Source organism: Phacochoerus africanus, chromosome 12 (genome assembly GCF_016906955.1).
Source record: "Phacochoerus africanus isolate WHEZ1 chromosome 12, ROS_Pafr_v1, whole genome shotgun sequence".
NCBI classification, from domain to species: domain Eukaryota; kingdom Metazoa; phylum Chordata; class Mammalia; order Artiodactyla; family Suidae; genus Phacochoerus; species Phacochoerus africanus.
The window spans coordinates 58,163,948-58,182,350 of record NC_062555.1 but is presented as its reverse complement, the minus strand read 5'-3'; the positions used below and the strand labels follow the sequence as shown (position 1 = coordinate 58,182,350).

General features: G+C 41.0%; 1 protein-coding gene across 1 annotated transcript in view; it reads right to left on the bottom strand.

Annotated features, from left to right (window-relative positions):
• DNAJC1 (DnaJ heat shock protein family (Hsp40) member C1) overlaps positions 1-14,297 on the bottom strand; it is a 198,800-nt gene extending 184,503 nt beyond the window's left edge. The window contains exons 1-2 of the mRNA XM_047755503.1: positions 13,278-14,297; positions 12,843-13,114 (exon numbers count right to left, since the gene is read on the bottom strand). Coding sequence (XP_047611459.1) covers positions 12,843-13,040 — 198 coding nt within the window. The 5' untranslated portion in view covers positions 13,041-13,114; positions 13,278-14,297. The remainder of the gene's footprint in view (positions 1-12,842; positions 13,115-13,277) is intronic.
• Between the last annotated feature and the right edge of the window lie 4,106 nt (positions 14,298-18,403).

Here is an 18,403-nt window from a genome sequence, read left to right as displayed (position 1 = left end):
TTTTGGACATGCACCTGAGTTTCAATATCTATCTCCCCATTTGGCATATTTTTCCACCTAGGTTCAAGACAGTTTAAGACTCTCCTTTGGACATCACCAATGACAGGGCCAAATATATTTTACTCTGAGGTAATGGATCTACTTATTATTCAAAACCTGAGGGATCTGATTATTTTAGGAAAGTTACTTGCCTGTTTTAGCACCCAGACTTGGATCAAGTCTGAGAATAGTGGACAGATAGGGACAGGGACTGAATGATTTACTCTTCCCTTTGATGTCTAAGTAAGAGCCTCTTATACTGCTGTGAATAAGAGGCCTGACTATACTTCTGGATGATAAATAGTAAAAGGTTCTTAGATAGTAGAAAAATGGTATTAAAAATAATAGTATAAAAGAAGTACAGCTTTTAAAAATATTCTGAAGTCAAAAGCACTGCAAGCACTTGAGGGACTTCCTTTCAAACCCTACTCCAAATATATACCAATGATAAAAAATAAAGAGAGAAAATTATAAACATCATGATCGAAACCAGTTAAGTATCTCCGTAGACAAAAACAAATGGAAGCACGTAGCGACAAACAGAGCTCAAGCTAAAGCCCAGACTCCACACCTATAAGTAGGCAGAAGAAATTCGGAGTTTGACTCCCACAGAGTAATGAGGACTAAAAGTACTTTACAAAAGGCCTGGGATCAGAGCCAGGCTTGATGCTGGAAACCAAGGGCTGAAGTGGGACTCTACCACCTGTGGAAAAAAAAACCGTAAAAAGTGAGAAGGCCATTGCCCGAGGCTACAGGTTATAAAATACCAAGTATCTGAAATGTTAAGAGGCCGTAGTTTTACCCCAACAGCTGAAACCAGGCCAAGCAACCTGCAGGCTTGGTATCTGGATCTGCAATGGCCTCAATATAACCTCAGGAGGGAGCCCTAAGCTGCCTATATAAGACCTACTCCTAGTCTAAGTGTCTCAGGGAAAGGAGTAAAAGCCACTGTAAAGCCCCTAGGGAGGGGTGAATAAAAAGGACAAACACCCAATCAAGATGAATCTGAAAACCAAAATTCTACCTAAAGAAACATAACATTTTAATTATGAAAGAGAAATTATTCACTTTAACTACCTACGTGCAATTCTTCATAAAAATCTTGAAATCTAAAACATGGCTTGAATCAGACACACAACCTGGCACAGCTAAACACACAGGTTTTGCTTAAGAGTCTATAATAACTTCTGGGTACAGTATATATATATATTTTTTTTGTCTTTTGTTGTTGTTGTTGTTGCTATTTCTTGGGCCGCTCCCGCGGCATATGGAGGTTCCCAGCCTAGGGGTTGAATCGGAGCTGTAGCCGCCGGCCTACGCCAGAGCCACAGCAACGCGGGATCCAAGCCGCGTCTGCAACCTACACCACAGCCCACGGCAACGCCGGATCGTTAACCCACTGAGCAAGGGCAGGGACCGAACCCGCAACCTCATGGTTCCTAGTCGGATTCGTTAACCACTGCGCCACGACGGGAACTCCTGGGTACAGCATTAATTAAACTAATCCTATGGCCATATTATCAAAGTTGGCATACCCCAAAACATCTTATGTTTTCAAAGTTCAAAAATTTCCTGTTGCTGACTTTGCTGAGCCCAGGGAATTATTTATAGTAACCTCAAATCATGCTTGGTGTAGTTCCAAGACAACTGTTAACTAGGGTGGCTTGGGTCTTTTCTAGGAGAACTGAACACATATCTAAAGACCATAAAAGCAAGTAGGCTTTTCAGCTTGCCGTATTTAAAACAAACAAACAAACAAAAAACACCTTTATTGAGGTATAAATGCTTTACAAAGAACTGTGGGTTGTTGTTGTTTTTAATAACTACTGTTGTGGAGAGAATCAATAATTATTTCCCATGTGCATTTTAAGGCTTTCAGAAAAATAATTCAGAGAGAATATATATTCAGGAATACTACAGAAGAAGACTACAAATAAAGTTGGAAATAGGTGTAAGAATGATTTTTGGCTCCACATAAGAAAAAGATTGCTTTTACCAAAATTTAACAGGTTGTTTTCACAATCCCCTCCTTGTTAGGCATGAATAAAACAGACTGGATGACCATCTTCTGGGATGGCTACAGAAGAGGTTCCCACATGAGGAAATAGGTTAGATATTAGTGAGGTTGCTTCCAACTTTGAGATTCTATATAAGTTCTTTAAAGTTTTAATTTTTTTCCTCTCAGCATAGTTTTTAACCAGACAATTTAAAACAGTAATAGTTAGGTACAAGAACCACCAATATGAAGATCTACTCCTTTTCCTTACCTGCTTATGAAATTACAAAAGGCAAAGGCAAAAAGATCAGCAATTAATTAATCAAACCAAAGAAAAGCAGTACTTTCAGGAGTCAAATGGAGGTAGCAGAGGCAGCAAGTGAAAAAGGGTGACTAGAATTCCTGATTGATATTACAAAGGGCCAAAAGACTGGCATGCAAGTAGAACTACACCTGGAAGTCTCTTTTTTAAATTATATAATAAGAGATATAAAATAAGTGACAGTAGAGAATTCAGTGAATATTTCCTAGCTAGTAATAGATTTTATGAACGAGTTTCAGAATAAATAGGGAGAACAGGCAGCCTCAAAGTTAAAATCACAAAGTAGGAACCCTGGTGATATCTTGGTCAAATCATCATTGAAGACCTAACATATTAAGTTAGAATTAAAAAATATAACATGCAAATCAGCAAAAGTAAATGGCAATTTGGATTAAGGTGATTACCTGAAAACACCCTCGGCAGAGAGGCCTCTCTCCTGGTTGTTCAGAACCATTGTCTTGATAAGAGCAGCATGGACTACACTAACAGACGTTACAAACCAAAGAAAAGAATGGACAAAATGCACAGAAGACTAACTAGACAGATGATCTCTAGCACAGTTGTAACAATCTAAATAACAAAGCAAAACCACAAAACCACAATGAGTTAAAACACAAAAATAAAACCTACAAACTGCACCCCTGACAAAGTGGAAAAAGTAATCAGTGATTTTATCCCAAAATGTTTAGATATATCTCTACAACAGAGATATGTTCATCTAAGGAGCTACTATCTAATGTGGTAGCCATTAGCCATGTGTGAGCGCTTGAAATGTGTTACTGCGACTCAGAAGCCAAACTGTTTCATTGACGCCATTTATATTTAAATTTTTAAAACATACTTGATTCAGTTATTGCAAAGCTTTTAAGTATGTTTGGAAGAATATGAGTACATGAACCTACTTGTTAGTTTGCAAGAATTTGAGTACACGTATCTACTTGTTAGCTGCACTTTCTATGAAATCTCAACACAGATCAGGTATTTTCAATCAAAATTCAGTATCCAAATTGAAGTGTGCTAGTAGTACAAATTTAAAGTATCTACCAGACTTAGAAGCACAGTGCTTCTCTAAGGGATCAATGGCTTTAAAAAGTCCGTCATCTGTCAAAAATCTGAAACATATGCCAGTCAGGATTTATAAATAAAATACTACCTTATCTCCTAGTGTTGCAAAATATTACTTTAGGCTACTCAAATTTGTATGTTTATACATTCCAAAGACATCTGTATCCCCTTCACAAGAAGATTATGAGTAATTGCTAAAGTATTCCTCTGAAATTATGGTTTCAAACTATGGTTATGTTTAATGGTCATTCCATCTTCCAGAGTAAGTAATCAAGTAACTGAAGAGCACTAATTTATCAAAGACTTCTTGATTCCTTTTATATCCAGATTCTCTCACCAATATGTTAAATAATGCTCTTCGTTCTATAAGAGCTAAATGAGGATCTTTAGAATAGCAAGGATTGATGAGAGTAATTATACAGGACAACTCTGTTCATATACACACATACAGGCTTCCAAATTTTCCCCTGGAAGAAAAATATAACTGCATGCCTCTGCAGTGCTTTTCCAACATTTTCCATACTATGGCATTTCACAGAAAATTACATTTGTAAGACACACTGGAGTTAACTGTTAGGGCCACTCAAGGGAAGGCATTGCCGTCCCAGAACACTAGACTACTGCACACCAACTGGGAAGCTCAGACTCAAAAGGCCTTGCAAAAACTCTCTGACCCATATTGCATTTTCATCTGACTTATGCCTACAGTTGTGAAAATACAACCCCTCAACATTTTTAACAACAATATACAAAAAAGGCCACAAGATGGAGATATTACTCCATTACCATTTATATAGTATTTGTATTTATGCAATTTTCCCCCGTGTACATTTCCTTGTCTGTGTGTATTTCCTACTTTCTCCCTCAGTGGTATTCTCAGCTACTGTGTTTATCCCTAACGTTCACACTGGTTCCTCTGCCACTCTGCTTTAACTAGCATTAGTTCAGAAAAACTATGTAGTGAATACTTTCTGGATCCTTGTTTTTAATATTAAACACAGGTAGATAATTACAATATTTTCTTCTAGTTCAATTCTATCCCCCTTCTCTAAAACGGAGATAATTTTTATTATATAGTTTTCTTCTGTAGGTATAAATTCTTCCAAAAATTTGCTACCCACAAAGTAGTAAGTACTCTAAAAGTCACTTACTGGCATACATTCTGCTACTTTGTAAGGCTACAGATTTACTTCATGTTGGTATCCCTCCAAACCTCTCTGGAATTCTTCTTTGAGAACAGTCCTCAAACCAGTTTATGAGCCTTACTTGAAATTTACTTTCCCATCTCTTTGTCAATGCAAAATGTACTTACTCAAGCTTGCTAACCCAATTTAGTCACCAAATTTAGCTCCAAATGACTATTAGCTACAGGCAAAAATCAAATCCATCGTAAAAATTTACTATTAATGAGGATAATCTACCAAATATGCTGCAGGCTTCGAAGACAATTCAAAATAAGACATTTCGGGAGTTCCCATTGTGGTGCAGAGGAAACGAATCTGACTAGGAACCATGAGGTGGCAGGTTCCATCCCTGGTCTCCTCCAGTGGGTTAAGGATCCGGTGTTGCTGCGAGCTGTGGTGTATGTCTAAGACGCGGCTCGAATCTAGCATTGCTGTGGCTCTGGCCTAGGCCGGCAGCAACAGCTGCGATTAGACCCCTAGCCTGGGAACCTCCATATGCTGCGGGTGTGGCCCTAAAAGGACAAAAGACAAAAAACAAACAAACAAAATAAAAGTTTCAACAATGTTTTGAGAAGTGGCAGCATTGTTGCAAACCTGTGAAGCTTTCCACCAAAACTAATTTCAAGATCTAATTTAGTCTGTTAAACTGTATATACTTACAAATAGTTACATGAATTCTGTATAACTACCACAGAACTGCACAGCATGACAATCACTTGGACTTTAGAAAGTATGACATATTTTATATTATATCATTACTATGCAATCATTTGAGCATTATATGATATACTTAACTACAAGTAACAATAATTTCCAGTCAACCTACATTATCCATAAATACATTAACTTTCTTAAATCAAATTTAATCACCAATTCTAACACAAAATACTAAAGGCAGAGAACCTAAATGCTTATCTGTTAACTACAAATGTGATAAGTGAAAATAACTGCTAATAATATTTGTATTTTTTTTCAAAATTCCCAAAAGAGGCTTCTTAGTAATTGGTCATGGGATAGCTTCCTTAACCTGATCCATTTTATTGGTACAAATAAAGTCTTAAGTATGGGGTAAAAATAAGAAGACTCTACAGGCATGTATATGGACCCTCCCAATAAATGACAACAACAATCTTTCTGGTCTTAACTCATTTTGGCTACTGCTCACTACACATGTTACACATGTGGCTTTTTAAAAGTCTCGTGCTTTCTATAACCAGGAGTTGCATGTACTCCAAAATTTAAGAAAATTATTTCCTTTTAGAACTCTGGTGTTTGCACCTAGTGGCATTTTAATACTGCTTCTTTTCCATTTTAATACCGCTGCTGATACTATGAGGCATCCTATATTTAATTCCGGATCCTAGACTCTTACCTTTAATATTTAATTCAAATTCTATTAGCTGACCATGTAGCTGCACATAGCTTTATGCCCACTGCCTCAATGGCACTAAAATGGGCTTCTGTCTAATAATGAAACATACTGTTTTATGCACATATTCTAACCAAAAAATGTAGGTTGCGGCATGCCCTTGCTTTTCCAACTTGCCTGATTACTCACAGAGTCTAGCTGCTGGACGATGATAATCAGAAACACTTAACTGGGTAAGTGAATGAGTTCTAACCTTATTTTAGTATTAAGGCGGATGGGAACAAGATACAAACTTTAGATTAAATTTCTAATTAAGTCCTAATGACACACTTAGACAAAAATTTCAGTGAATATAAGTTTAAAAAATTTAATGGAGTACTATGATGTTATTTAAGACATAATCTTATTTTTACCTCCATTAGGTATAGGACCTATCTTTCACAAGTAAGTGTTTTGATGAAAATAAAGGCTTCTGAAAATACATATGACTATAACTTCATTATAAAATGGTCTAGGGTCCTGCTTCACCCAATTTAGAAGTCTCTCTTTTCACTGCAACTCCTTTCCTTCCCTCTCTGCACACCTCTATACAAGAATAGCTTTGGGGTTGTTTTAATTCTGGGTGGAATTAATTGACATCATTACTATCCAAATAGACCCAATAATGCCTGGCTTAGAAAAAGATTCCCAAGACCATACAGCAGCAGTCTGTGGAATAAGTAGTTCATTGGTAGAAAACACAGAGTTGAGACTGGCTTAATGTACTAGGCATTTTATCGAAGTATTTGTACTGGTGGTACAACTGCCACATATGCTCTCCTCTAAGCAATCAAGTCAAATATCTACCCTCAACTCCATCCCATCCCATGTATCATTCCCAGCATTGAATAAAACATAACACTGTTGAAATTCACATTATACCTATTACTGGGTAAAATGGTAACTTTTACTTTTTTAGAATATAACTCTAAGAATAATTGTAATAACAAATGACAGTTCCAATTTCCCAGTTCAGCTTAGGGTGTGTGTAGGAGTAATACGACAAAATTTTCTAGGATGGCATAAAAAGAAAAAGGAAACCTTTAACTAGAAGAGGATTTCTGTTCCATCAGCACTAGATTACGTGGCAAAAGTTGCCTAATAGACTTGCTTTTCCCCATAAAACATGTCGAGGCAACCTCCACTAAACAGTGAATATGTAAGAAAAGTAAACTAATTTTATAATAATCCAATCAAATGCAAGTATGCATACAATTAGATAACTAATTATTCAGCTCTAATTCTATACATGCTATGCTATGCTTTACATCAGAAATACAAATGACTGGAAGGATATTTACCATATCCTTTGTGTATCCCTCTCTCTCTCCTAACAAATAATTTTGGATTCTACAATGAAAATAGAGGAGCGACTCTTACATGACATAGATTTACCAGGCAATAGACTCGCCGGAGAAAGAGTGAACTGTATTCAACCACCCCCACAAGCTCAGTGGAATCTACCACAAGGGTCACTGGAGAGAACTGATAATCACAGTACCAGTTCACCAGTCATTTATGAAAGAGATCTTCCTCTTTATTTCTAAAAAGCACCATGACACAGTCAAGAAGCCCCCATAAATGATTCTGTGTTTTTCCCATCCAAAAAACACTAAATACAAAAGTCAGGTAAATAGAGATCAAATAGCACCTTCACTGCTGAAAAGCTACTGGAGAATTTATGTATGGGAGCCAAACAGGCTTGTTAGCAATTTTTGCCCTCCCATCTTCAGTCTAGACGGAGACAGTAGAGTCAAGAGAAAGTCTGGCCAGGATAATAACTGCCTTACTGGTCTAGGCAGAGAAGAGAATGAGCCCAACTCCACATAGCTTTTTGATTGGTTTGCTCTCCCCACTCAAGCAAAGCGAACCAAAGGCGACCATACTCCACCAAGGTAACTCACTTATCCATCCAAAGATGTAAAAGATGGGTCAAAGTTTGGCAAGAGAGGTCTAAACTTTGGATGAGCATAGGGGATAAGTGGGCCATAACTGTCCCTCCCTCATACAAGCTGCTATTCTGTGCATTTACGCATTCTGTGCACTGGAAATACAGACTGAAAGAGCTTTACAAATTCTGATGAAAAAGTTAAAATCCAACAATTTTGTAAGCACATGTCACTTCACAATAGTTTTATTTTTTTAAACTAGGTTTCGGCATTCATTAGAATGTAAGGATGCAGTTATTTAAAAATTGACAAGAGAAAGGCACATTTCCTAGCTCTATGAACAGGAATCTATAATGAGTGGCACTAAGAAAACTACTTTGACTTCATCAGAAAGTAAACACTGCAAAATTTAAGATCACTTAGCTTATTAACAATTTCAATTCACAGATTTTTAAAAGACTATGAAATAGTTATTGTTGGCTAGAACACTGTACAAAGGATAAAGAAAGTCATGGTCCCAAAAGACACTGAGACAATATAGAATTGCCACTGACCCCACAAGAACTACAGATGTCCACGGAGCAGAAGCTGTTAAAGGAAATATAAATACTGTTGGGAACCTAGAATTTAAGTTACTAGTGAAAGATATTTCAATAACACATCTTTTTTCCCTATACTTCTCTAATATTCTACCCTGTATCCTCTGAAAAGATGCAAAATCCAAACTGGAATGCCCTGTGAACAATAAAGTCACTCTAAAAATGGATCAAGCCTCTGGTATGTCACCTGTGTACACACCTCCACTAAAATCTTCTGGAATCCCTTCAAAAGCTTTTAGAACCAATTTGAAACCGAGGAGTACATGGAAAGAGATTCCTTCGCTGTATGAGAGCAATAAAAGGCCATATATAAATATAATCTACTGAGTAAAAACTGTCAAGCAATTATTCACTCAGTGAAACACTGTTTGGTTTTAGTTAACCATGTTTATACTTTTTCACTTAATAAATATTTAAGTGTCTACTAGGAAGTAAATAAAGAAACTACCATTTGTCCTAGAAGTGAGGCAACTAATTTGACAAGATCATAAGCCAGTAAGCGGCCTGGTCCAAGTTCTAAAAGTCACTGATTACTCCAATTACAGAGTTTAGGGAGTGACTGAGCAAACTTAGACCTGGTGGAAAAGGAGATAAAATAGATGCCACATTCTGTCACTAATCATCCCTGGCATCTAGTTCAGAGTATGGATATCTCAGAATTTTTCTTTCTTTTTTCCTTTTAGGGCTGCACCTGAGGCATATGGAAGTTCCCAGGGCAGGGGTAGAACTGGAGCTGCAGCTGCTGGCCTACACCACAGCCACGGCAACCGGATTCAAGCTGCATCTGCAACCCATGCTGTAACTTGTGGCAATGCCGGATCCTCAACCTACTCAGCAAGGGCAGGGATTGAACCCTCATCCTCTCAGAGATTATGTCAGGTTCTTAATCTGCTGAACCACAATGGGAACTTCAAGAATTTTTTGTATCAATTGTCTCCAAATCTCCCCTCTTCCTTCTCTTCTGAACTCAATTTAACCAAGCTATTGATCTCACTACCCTGCTGACACAGCTCTTGCTGAGGTAGCTCATGACCTCCACACTGTTATTCGACACGCAACGCTCAGAACTCAGCTTATTTAAATTAAGAGCAGCACTTATCCTGCTGATCACTTTCTCCTCTTTAAAATCCTTACTTCACCTGACTTGAAAGAGACCATCTTTTCTTGGTTTGCCTCTTACTTCACTGGCTGTTCCTTCTCCATCTCCTTCGCTGGTTCCTCCCATGGTCCAGCTCCCAGACCACTCTTTTCTTTTTCCTACAGTCACTCCCTTAGTGAACTCACCTGGTTTTGTGGCTTCAAATTACCTACTAAGTGCCAAGACACTCTAATTTATTGTCTACACTGCATGACTTTCTTCTTACAACTCAGGCTTGGATAACCTACTGCCCATACACCAGCTCTATTTTACTGTTTATTCGACATTCAAATTTAGCATGACCAAAACCAAATTACTGATTGCCCCCAACCATACCTATTTCTATTCTAGGCTCGCCATCTCAAGTCCAGAGAGTCAAGTATTTATTCAGTCAGTTTCTGAGGTTTAGAAAAAGCTTTAGTATTATCCTCAACTTTTCTCCCCCCTCCCCACATCCCTCATTTAAACAATCAGCAAAATTTTGTCAACCTCTATATTCAAATTATATCCAGAATCTGACCACTTTGCACCACCCATTTTATACTACAATTATCCAAGTAATTTATAACATACACATTGATGACCTGCAACACAAAGTGATCATTTCAAGATTGAAGGCAATCATGTACTTCTTCTGTTCAACTCTTCCATTCCCAACTTATAAGTAATAGCCAAAATCCTTATATTGACTTATGAAGCCCTAAAAGATCTCCCCCCAACCCCCATAACTCTGATCTCATCTACTGCATCCTGCTCCAGCCACACTGGCTGCTTTGTCATTCTTCAAATACTAAGCAAGCCCCCATCTCAAGGCCTTTGCCCTGGACTGTCTGACATACTTAAGTGCATTTATAGACATAATTCACTCCCTTCCTTCCTTCTGAAGCCTTCTCTGACCATCTGACATTTATTTGTCTGGTTGTTTACTATCTGTTTCCCCTACTAAAATGTGAGTGTCATGAGTTCAGGGGGTTTAATTTTATATACCGGCCAATTCCCAGTACTTAAAATTTAGTAGGGATGAGCTTACTTAATCTCTGTTGAATGAACAACAACAAAACTGATAAGTGTGTAGAGCCAGGTCACCACTCTTGAGTAATTAACTTATCTACTTTGTTCTGTTCCCTCATGTCTGGCTAGTCAAGAAGAGATTGGTTGGCTCTGGCTTGAAAGTACACATTAACGGCCCAGTTTAGATTTCTAAACTGTGGTACAAACCCTATCCAACAGGCTAAATAGATTCCAAACTACAGGCAAGAACGAACAACTTCTGCAATCCAGACACCAAGACAGGCTGCATTTGTCTCTACCAAATTTCTGGTCTCCTGAAATTCTCCCCAAAAAGTTAAGATTCAGTGTAACGTAAAGAACTTGTTCCAATCAGTTTATCTGCTTGGAATAAAGTTTCATCTATATTCTTTCCAATTTCAACACATCTGAATAGAGAAACAAAGATTAAAACAATTTTCTGAATACTCCTGTTCAAATTCTACCTCAACGTAGAATCTTCTCAATTATCTATGCTTCTTTATTTTCCCATCTGTGCCCATATAGTCAAATGCTCTGGTTGTTCACACTGCCTTACATTGCAAATTAAATTGCATGAATTTATAAATGAAAATTTTATGAGAGTTCACATGCATGCTAGATTGCATAAACTAAAATTTAAACCATTGCTATTACATTTCTGTATTCTTCTAAAGGGGCTTAATGCTCCATGAATAATTGGAGAACATCTTCAAAATGTTTGGATAGGTTATGTGTAAGACTCTCTAACTGCAGAATTTAATCAATTATGATAAATCCTCAGTATTAAAGCCAGTCGTAAAAGCCTTTGGAGTTATATTTCTCTAATGATTTTTACTCATATTGCATCACCATTTTCTTTGAAATGAGGTGTGCTTTGTCTCTTCAAGCAGGAAGTGGCACTAGGTGAAGATAATGAATATAGATAATTATCATATAATTGTTTGCACATAAGAATCTGAAGTGTGAAGTGCTTAAACTCCCTTTAACTCTTACAAAATTGCAGTTTGTTAAAATCATGATGCCATGGCAACAGCGGTTTTATATTCAACTACATTTAACTGAAAAGTAAAGTTCCGTTTAGTGTTAAGCTCAACAGTTCACACAAATTTATGATAAACTGTAAGGGGGAAATACACTGTGAAGTGTGCCTCGAATGACAACTGTTGGTAAACCTTAGTTTGTCTGTCTCCGCCCCCCCCATAACTATTCAAAGCATTTTATGCAGGGCTCAATCAGCTCATGTGAAACTCTTTCATCCCATATTCGTTCAATCAGTGAAAAGGCATCTTCTTGTCAGGAGGATTCAGAGACGGAATATCCACCCTCATTCACCACTCCCGGGGTGTAAGCAGAGTTAACAAACGGATGTTACCAGTTAAAGTCTCAAGCCAAAAAGTTAAGAGAACGAAACGAAAGGAAAAGAAAAAGACAAAGATCCTGCGCTACTGGTCGGGCTTCTCTTGCCGGAGCCCCCCAGGTGCCTCCACCGTCCCGGAACACTCGAGAGCTCCTTCTACGAATTCCAGGACCAACACCGCAGGGGCTTCAAGTTTCTCCAGATTTCTAAACTGTGCTACAAACCCTATCCAACAGGCTAAATAGATTCCAAACTTAGGCAAGAACGAACAACTTCTGCAATCCAGACACCAACCAAAATGCATTCCCACCTTCCCGGAAAGGCAGAGGAAAGGAGGCTGCTACAAGAAAGATAAGTGCAATTGGGAAAATGAAAATTTAGAGACACGACTACTCTTTCCCACATTCACGCGGCAGGAAAGGAAAGAGTAAAAGATTTACCCACGCCACTCTTCCTTGTTCCTCCAGCAAAGCTTGGCGCAAAAATCTCCCCAGAATGGCAGAGGAAAAGAGAAGGGTCCCTACCCCAGGCTGGTGGCACCTCCAGCCTGTCACTGAGACCGGAACTTGAGAAGGGGAGCCGGGCAGTGAGGAATTGGGGAAGGCAGGCCATTCCCTCTGAGGCTGGTTACGAGGAGACCCCCGTGGGTCGGACTGAGGAGGGCAGCCGAACCCAGGATGGCCAAGTCTTGCCCCGCATGCCCGGCTCCCGCGGAGGAATCGGGGTCACAGCCCGCCCCACCCCCTCCTTTCCGCCGGGACCGGCAGGTTTCTGTCCCAAGGCGCAGCCCTCGGACGGGCGGGTGGCCCCGCTTACCTGCTGCACCCCGAGGAACTGGTAGAAGTTGAGCTGCACCTCCTCCACCAAGTCAAACAACTCCAGGTCTCCGCTCTCCCAGCCGCGCGCGGGGCCCGCGGCCGCCAGCAGCAGCAACAGCAGCGGCGGCGGGAACGGCAAGAGCCGGAGCCGGCGGCGCGGAGGAAGCCGGGCCAGCCGGGAGCAAGGAGCCGTCATCGCGCCGGGCTCGGAGAGGTCACCCGCCGCGCAGCGCCGTCGGCCGAGACCGGGGACGTGGCGGGCAGCGCGGGCTGTGGAAACAGTGCCTTTCAGTTAGGAGCACCGGCAGCCGCCGCGAAGTCGCCCGTCCCACGGCCGGTCCTGGATGGAGGGCAGGGGCGGCGGGAGCGGACGGACACAGCGGCGGGAGAGCGGGAGGGGCCGCGGTCAGCTCCACCCTTCGCGGACCCTTACCCTTCACCCAGGCCTACAGACAGCTGGAAAGCCAGCGCCGGGGGCTGAGGTTGCTCGGGGGAGAGGCTTCCCCTCGCCTCAGCCTATCCCAGGCCTCGCTTCCGGTGACATCACGTCTCCTAGCAACCTCCGGAGAGGGGGCGGGGCCGGAAGTAGGGAAGCCGGTGCCCCAGACCTGGGCCTTGGAGAAGTGCCTCTCGTCGTGGCGTGCTGGAGAAGTTCTACGTGTGTTGACACAGATTCAGAGACGTGGGTAGTTGTGGACATCGCACATCTACCTGGAACATCCCAAGTATCTTTGAAACAGCTACTTTCTTACTCTACCAAAACTAAAAGCACGTTTGAGGACTGATTAATTGATTACAGCCTCTGTTGCATACATTTCAATATTCCATCTGCAAAGAGAAGGAACTGAAGGCAGGGCCTAAAAGGGGCAGATCTAGAGAATAAAATATCCTCTTGAGAGAGGTGAAGAAGACATTAAATTTGAACCAAGACAAAAAGTAAACTTCTAATTATGAATTAAGGTTTACAGGCATAATACCATAAAACAGATAGCCTGATAGAAATTAATCATAAATTAATAAACCTGGCTAAGTCATTAAGTCACACAGTCTTAGGGAAGTGTAGTGTATCCACTTCAGCAGCTTTCCAACTGGTGTTCCTTTCCCAACTGATGTCTGTTTTTAAAGACATTAGGCTAAAAACCCCCCACTCTTTCCCATCAGTGTCTCACTTCCCACTCTCTTTTTAAGTCGTTTTTTTTTTCCACAACTATCGCTTTCTCTTATGTCAATCTTACTTTCTTCAAAGCTTTCTCACATTTCTCCTTTCTGACTCCCTACTCTTGATGAGGAAGCAGAAGGGAAGGAAAAAATGCTGTATAACTCAGGATGCTTGACCAGTTTTGAGTTTGATCTTACGCTTTTCCCGTCTGAGATCCCGCCAGCTGAATTTAGTTCCATGGGATAATGATAAAGCTACTTTTGCTCTCACGGCAAGAATACATTATGTTTGACAAAGTTTACAAAAACAGCATCCAGGAAGTAAATCTTACTGAAGAAATCCTTCTATTATTGCAGTTTTAGATATATTTTTATTTATTTATTTTTGTCTTTTTGCCTTTTCCAGGGCTGCTTCTGACGGCATATGGAGGTTCCCAGGCTAGGGGTCTAATCGGAGCTGTAGCCACCGGCCTGCACCAGAGCCACAGCAACGTGGGATCCGAGCCTCGTCTGCAACCTACACCACAGATCACAGCAATGCCGCATCCTTAACCCACTGAGCAAGGCCAGGGATCGAACCCGCAACCTCATGGTTCCTAGTCGGATTCGTTAACCACTGCGCCACGAAGGTTTTAAATAGAAGTATTTTTAAATAGTTATAAATGAATGCAAGTGTATCTTGCTTAAAAATAATATATATGCTTGAAGTCATCCCATTTTATCTTTTTAAGGGTGCACCTGCAGCATATGGAAGTTTCTGAGCTAGGGGTCGAATCAGAGCTGCAGCTGCCAGCCTACACCACAGCAACACCAGATCTGAGCTGCATCTGTGACAGCTTGTGGCAACTACAGATCCTTAACCCACTGAGGGAGGCCAGGGACTGAACCCACATCCTCACAGAGACAAAGTTGGGTCCTTAACCCACTGAGCCACAACAGGAACTCCTCATCCCATTTTAAATTCAACATGAGGCTTAACTTTCAAAGATATAGAAGCAGAGGTGTCTTGGTCAACTTGGGCTGCTATAACAAAATACCATAGACTGTGTGGTTTAAACCACAGACATTTATTTCTCACAGTTCTGGAGACTGGGAAGTCCAACTGGAAAGTGTCAGCACAGTGGAGTTCTGAGGACCCGCTTCTAGGTTGCAAAGGGGCGTGTCAGGGAGGAGGAGAGAGAGAGATCTAGTCTCTCCTCTTATAAGGGCAATAATCCCACAATATGGGCTCCACCATCATGATCTCATCTAAACCTAATTTTCTCCCAAAAGCCCCACCACCGAATACCATCACCTTGGGCACTAGGACTTCAACATATGAATCTGGGGAGGACACAGACTTTCAGTCCATAGCCAGGGGTATGACCTTTTTCGGTGTACACTCAGTGCCAAGCACAATGCATAGTATATACAAGCATTTAACTAGTTGAATTGAATCCCGTGGATACCTCCGCACCTCCATTTCTCTCCCTACTATTTTTTTAGTTTGATTTTTGAGATCAGTTTCCTTAAAGTGAAAGGCATCTTTACCAAGTCTCTAAATTAGCTTATGTTTATCAATGAATAAAACATCAAAATAAAATGAAAGCAATAATCCTAAGTACTACTTTTACATAATATTCCAACATTCATCTTTTCTCCTAATTTGATCATTTGAATTAAGTGCAATATAACATTTGAAACTGGCACCGTATTGCCGTAAATCTAGGATCCTTGCCCTGATATTTTAGCAATCTGGTACTTTCCTCTCGGGCTCTATTCTTATGTTGTCCCAGAACTCCATCTAAAGGAAATAGTTCTTGGAGTTCCCTGTTGGCCCAGTGGGTTAAGGATATGGCGTTGTCACTGCTGTGGCATAGGTTCAATCCCTGGCCCCAGAACTTCTGCATGCTGCGGGCTTGGCCAAAAGAAAAAAGGAAAAGGAAATAGTTCTCTTTCCAAGGCCAAACTAAAAGAGAACTAAAGCCTGTTCGGTACAGTGCTGTTACTGCTTCTCCTTGCCATAAGGTATTGCTCTTGAAGCTTCCTCTTGCTCAGTTCCAATGGCAATAGTCCACCCTGAAATTATGTCCTTGCTTGTTCTGGTCCAGGTCTCTGCAAAGACCACAGTGATACTCACATTTAGACTTCCAGCTTAGCATTTTCACACGTTCAGTCTTTTTTCCCAGAGGACAATGCAATTGAATAAATCGCCTTTTGCTAAAGCCAGGACTAAGTAAGCTCACATTTGACAGCTGTTTTCTTATCTGGTGACATTTAATGGTTCTGGGCATGGACTGATGAAGCTTGGCCTGGGCAGAGGCAGTGTACACAGGAAGAGAGAAACCAGTGAAATGTTTAACAGTTGTATGAGTTGTGTAATGGGTTGGAAATGTAGAGGAGCCCCAGACCTACAGCCAGCTTTCTCACAGAACATTTGCTGAATTCTGGGGTGGCGGGGGAGGCTGAAGGACTGAAGGACAGGAAGAGTAAAATCCCCCCACGTTCTACCAGTGCAGACAAAATGAGCTCTACCTAAAAAGAGGAGTCTGCCTCAAATACACAGTCTTCCCCCTCAAGACATCTGCAGTATTTCTGAAGTAGTGAGAGTAGGAGGATAAAGATCTAAGTTTAAAGCCTCTGAAAAGCAGAACTGTATCTGCTGGGCTGAGAAGACAGAAACCTTGCAGTGTCTCTATCAAAATCCCAGGGGAATCGCACCTAAGAAACCGAGAAAGCAGAAGTTGACTGAATCTTACTAAAACTCCAACCTAAGCTCAATCCCTGACCTTCACCCTAAGTGTCTGTTTTCATCTCTAGGGGAAAATAACATCATCTTTATTGTCTATACTTTTTAATATAAAAGTCTGGCCTATGGTTAAAAATTATGAGATGTGCGAAAAACAGGAAAATTTGACCAATAATCAAGAGAAAAAATTAGATACAATAAGCCCCACAGATAAGCCAGCTATTGGAGTCCAGATAAGGACTTTAACTATTGGAGATGGGATTAAGGTGGTGAAATAGAAGGACTGGAGCTCAATTTCTCTCCTAAAAACAGCAAAATTCACAACCAAAAGCTGTGCAATCTTCAGCCAAATGGACCGGAAACCTTCAAAAAGATATCCTCCTCCAGAAGACAAAGAGGAGGCCACATCAAGAGGTAGGAGGGGTGGTTACGTGATATAAACAATCCCTTACCTCCTGGGTGGGAAGCCCTACAGACTGGAAACTAACTGGTTCAGAGAGACTCACCTACAGGAGTGAGAGTTCTACACTTTAAGTGAAGCCCCACATCAACCTCCCACGTGTGGGGATCTGGCACTGGGAGAAAGAGCCCCTGGAGCATCTGGCACTGAAGGCCAGTGGGGCTTGTGTGCAGGAGCTCCACAGGACTCGGGGAAACAGAGACCCCATTCTTAAAAGGCGCACACGGACTTTCACGTGCACTGGGTCCCAGGGCAGAGCGAGGTCTCCATAGGAATCTGGGTCAAACCTGACTGCAGTTCTTGGAGGACCTCCTGGGAAAACAGGGGTGAATGTGGCTTGTTGGGGGGGAAGGACATTGGAAGCAAAGCTCTCGGGAATATTCAGCAGCAAGCCTTTCTCTGGAGGTGGCCATTTTGGGAAAATCTGGCCCCACCCATCAGTCTGCGAAGCCCCAGGGCAAACAACAATCCAGGTGGGATCACAGCCCCGCCCCTCAGTAAACAGGCAGCCCAAAGATACCCCCCACCCCAGGCACACAACCACCTCTAATCTCAACCGGAGATAAAGCCCCCCCCACCAGAGGGATAGGAATCAGCTCCACCTACCAGTGGGCAGGCATCAGTCCCTCCCAAGAGGAAGCCTACAGCAAGCCCCCCTACCAACTTCAGCCACAAGGGGGGCAGACACCAGAAGGAACAGAGGCTACAACTCTATTACCTGTAAAAAGGTCACCACACCGAAAACCTATCAAAATGAAAACACAGAGAACTATAACTCAGATCAGGGAGAAAGGACTTTAACTATTATGGACAAAATGGATTAGAAGATGCAGAATATCAACAGAGAATTGCATCCCTAAAAAGGAAAGGATGGCAAATCTCAAATTGGAAAATATAATATCTAAAATCAAAAACTCGGTGATGAGTTTTACAGCAGACGGGACATATCAGAGCAGAGGATTAGTGAATCTGAGGACAAGTCAAGAAAATATACCAAAACTGAAGCAGGGAAATAAGAATGGAGAGACAGGACAGACTTAAAATGCATGTGGGACACAGTGAATAAATCTAGCACTTTTCTACTCCTAGAAAAAGAGTAGAGACAGAATAAAGCAGAAGCAATAGTTATAGAAACAATGGCCAAGAATTTTACAAAACCAGTGAAAGGCATAAAACCAAAGATGAAAAAAAAAATAATAACTCAAAATCATAA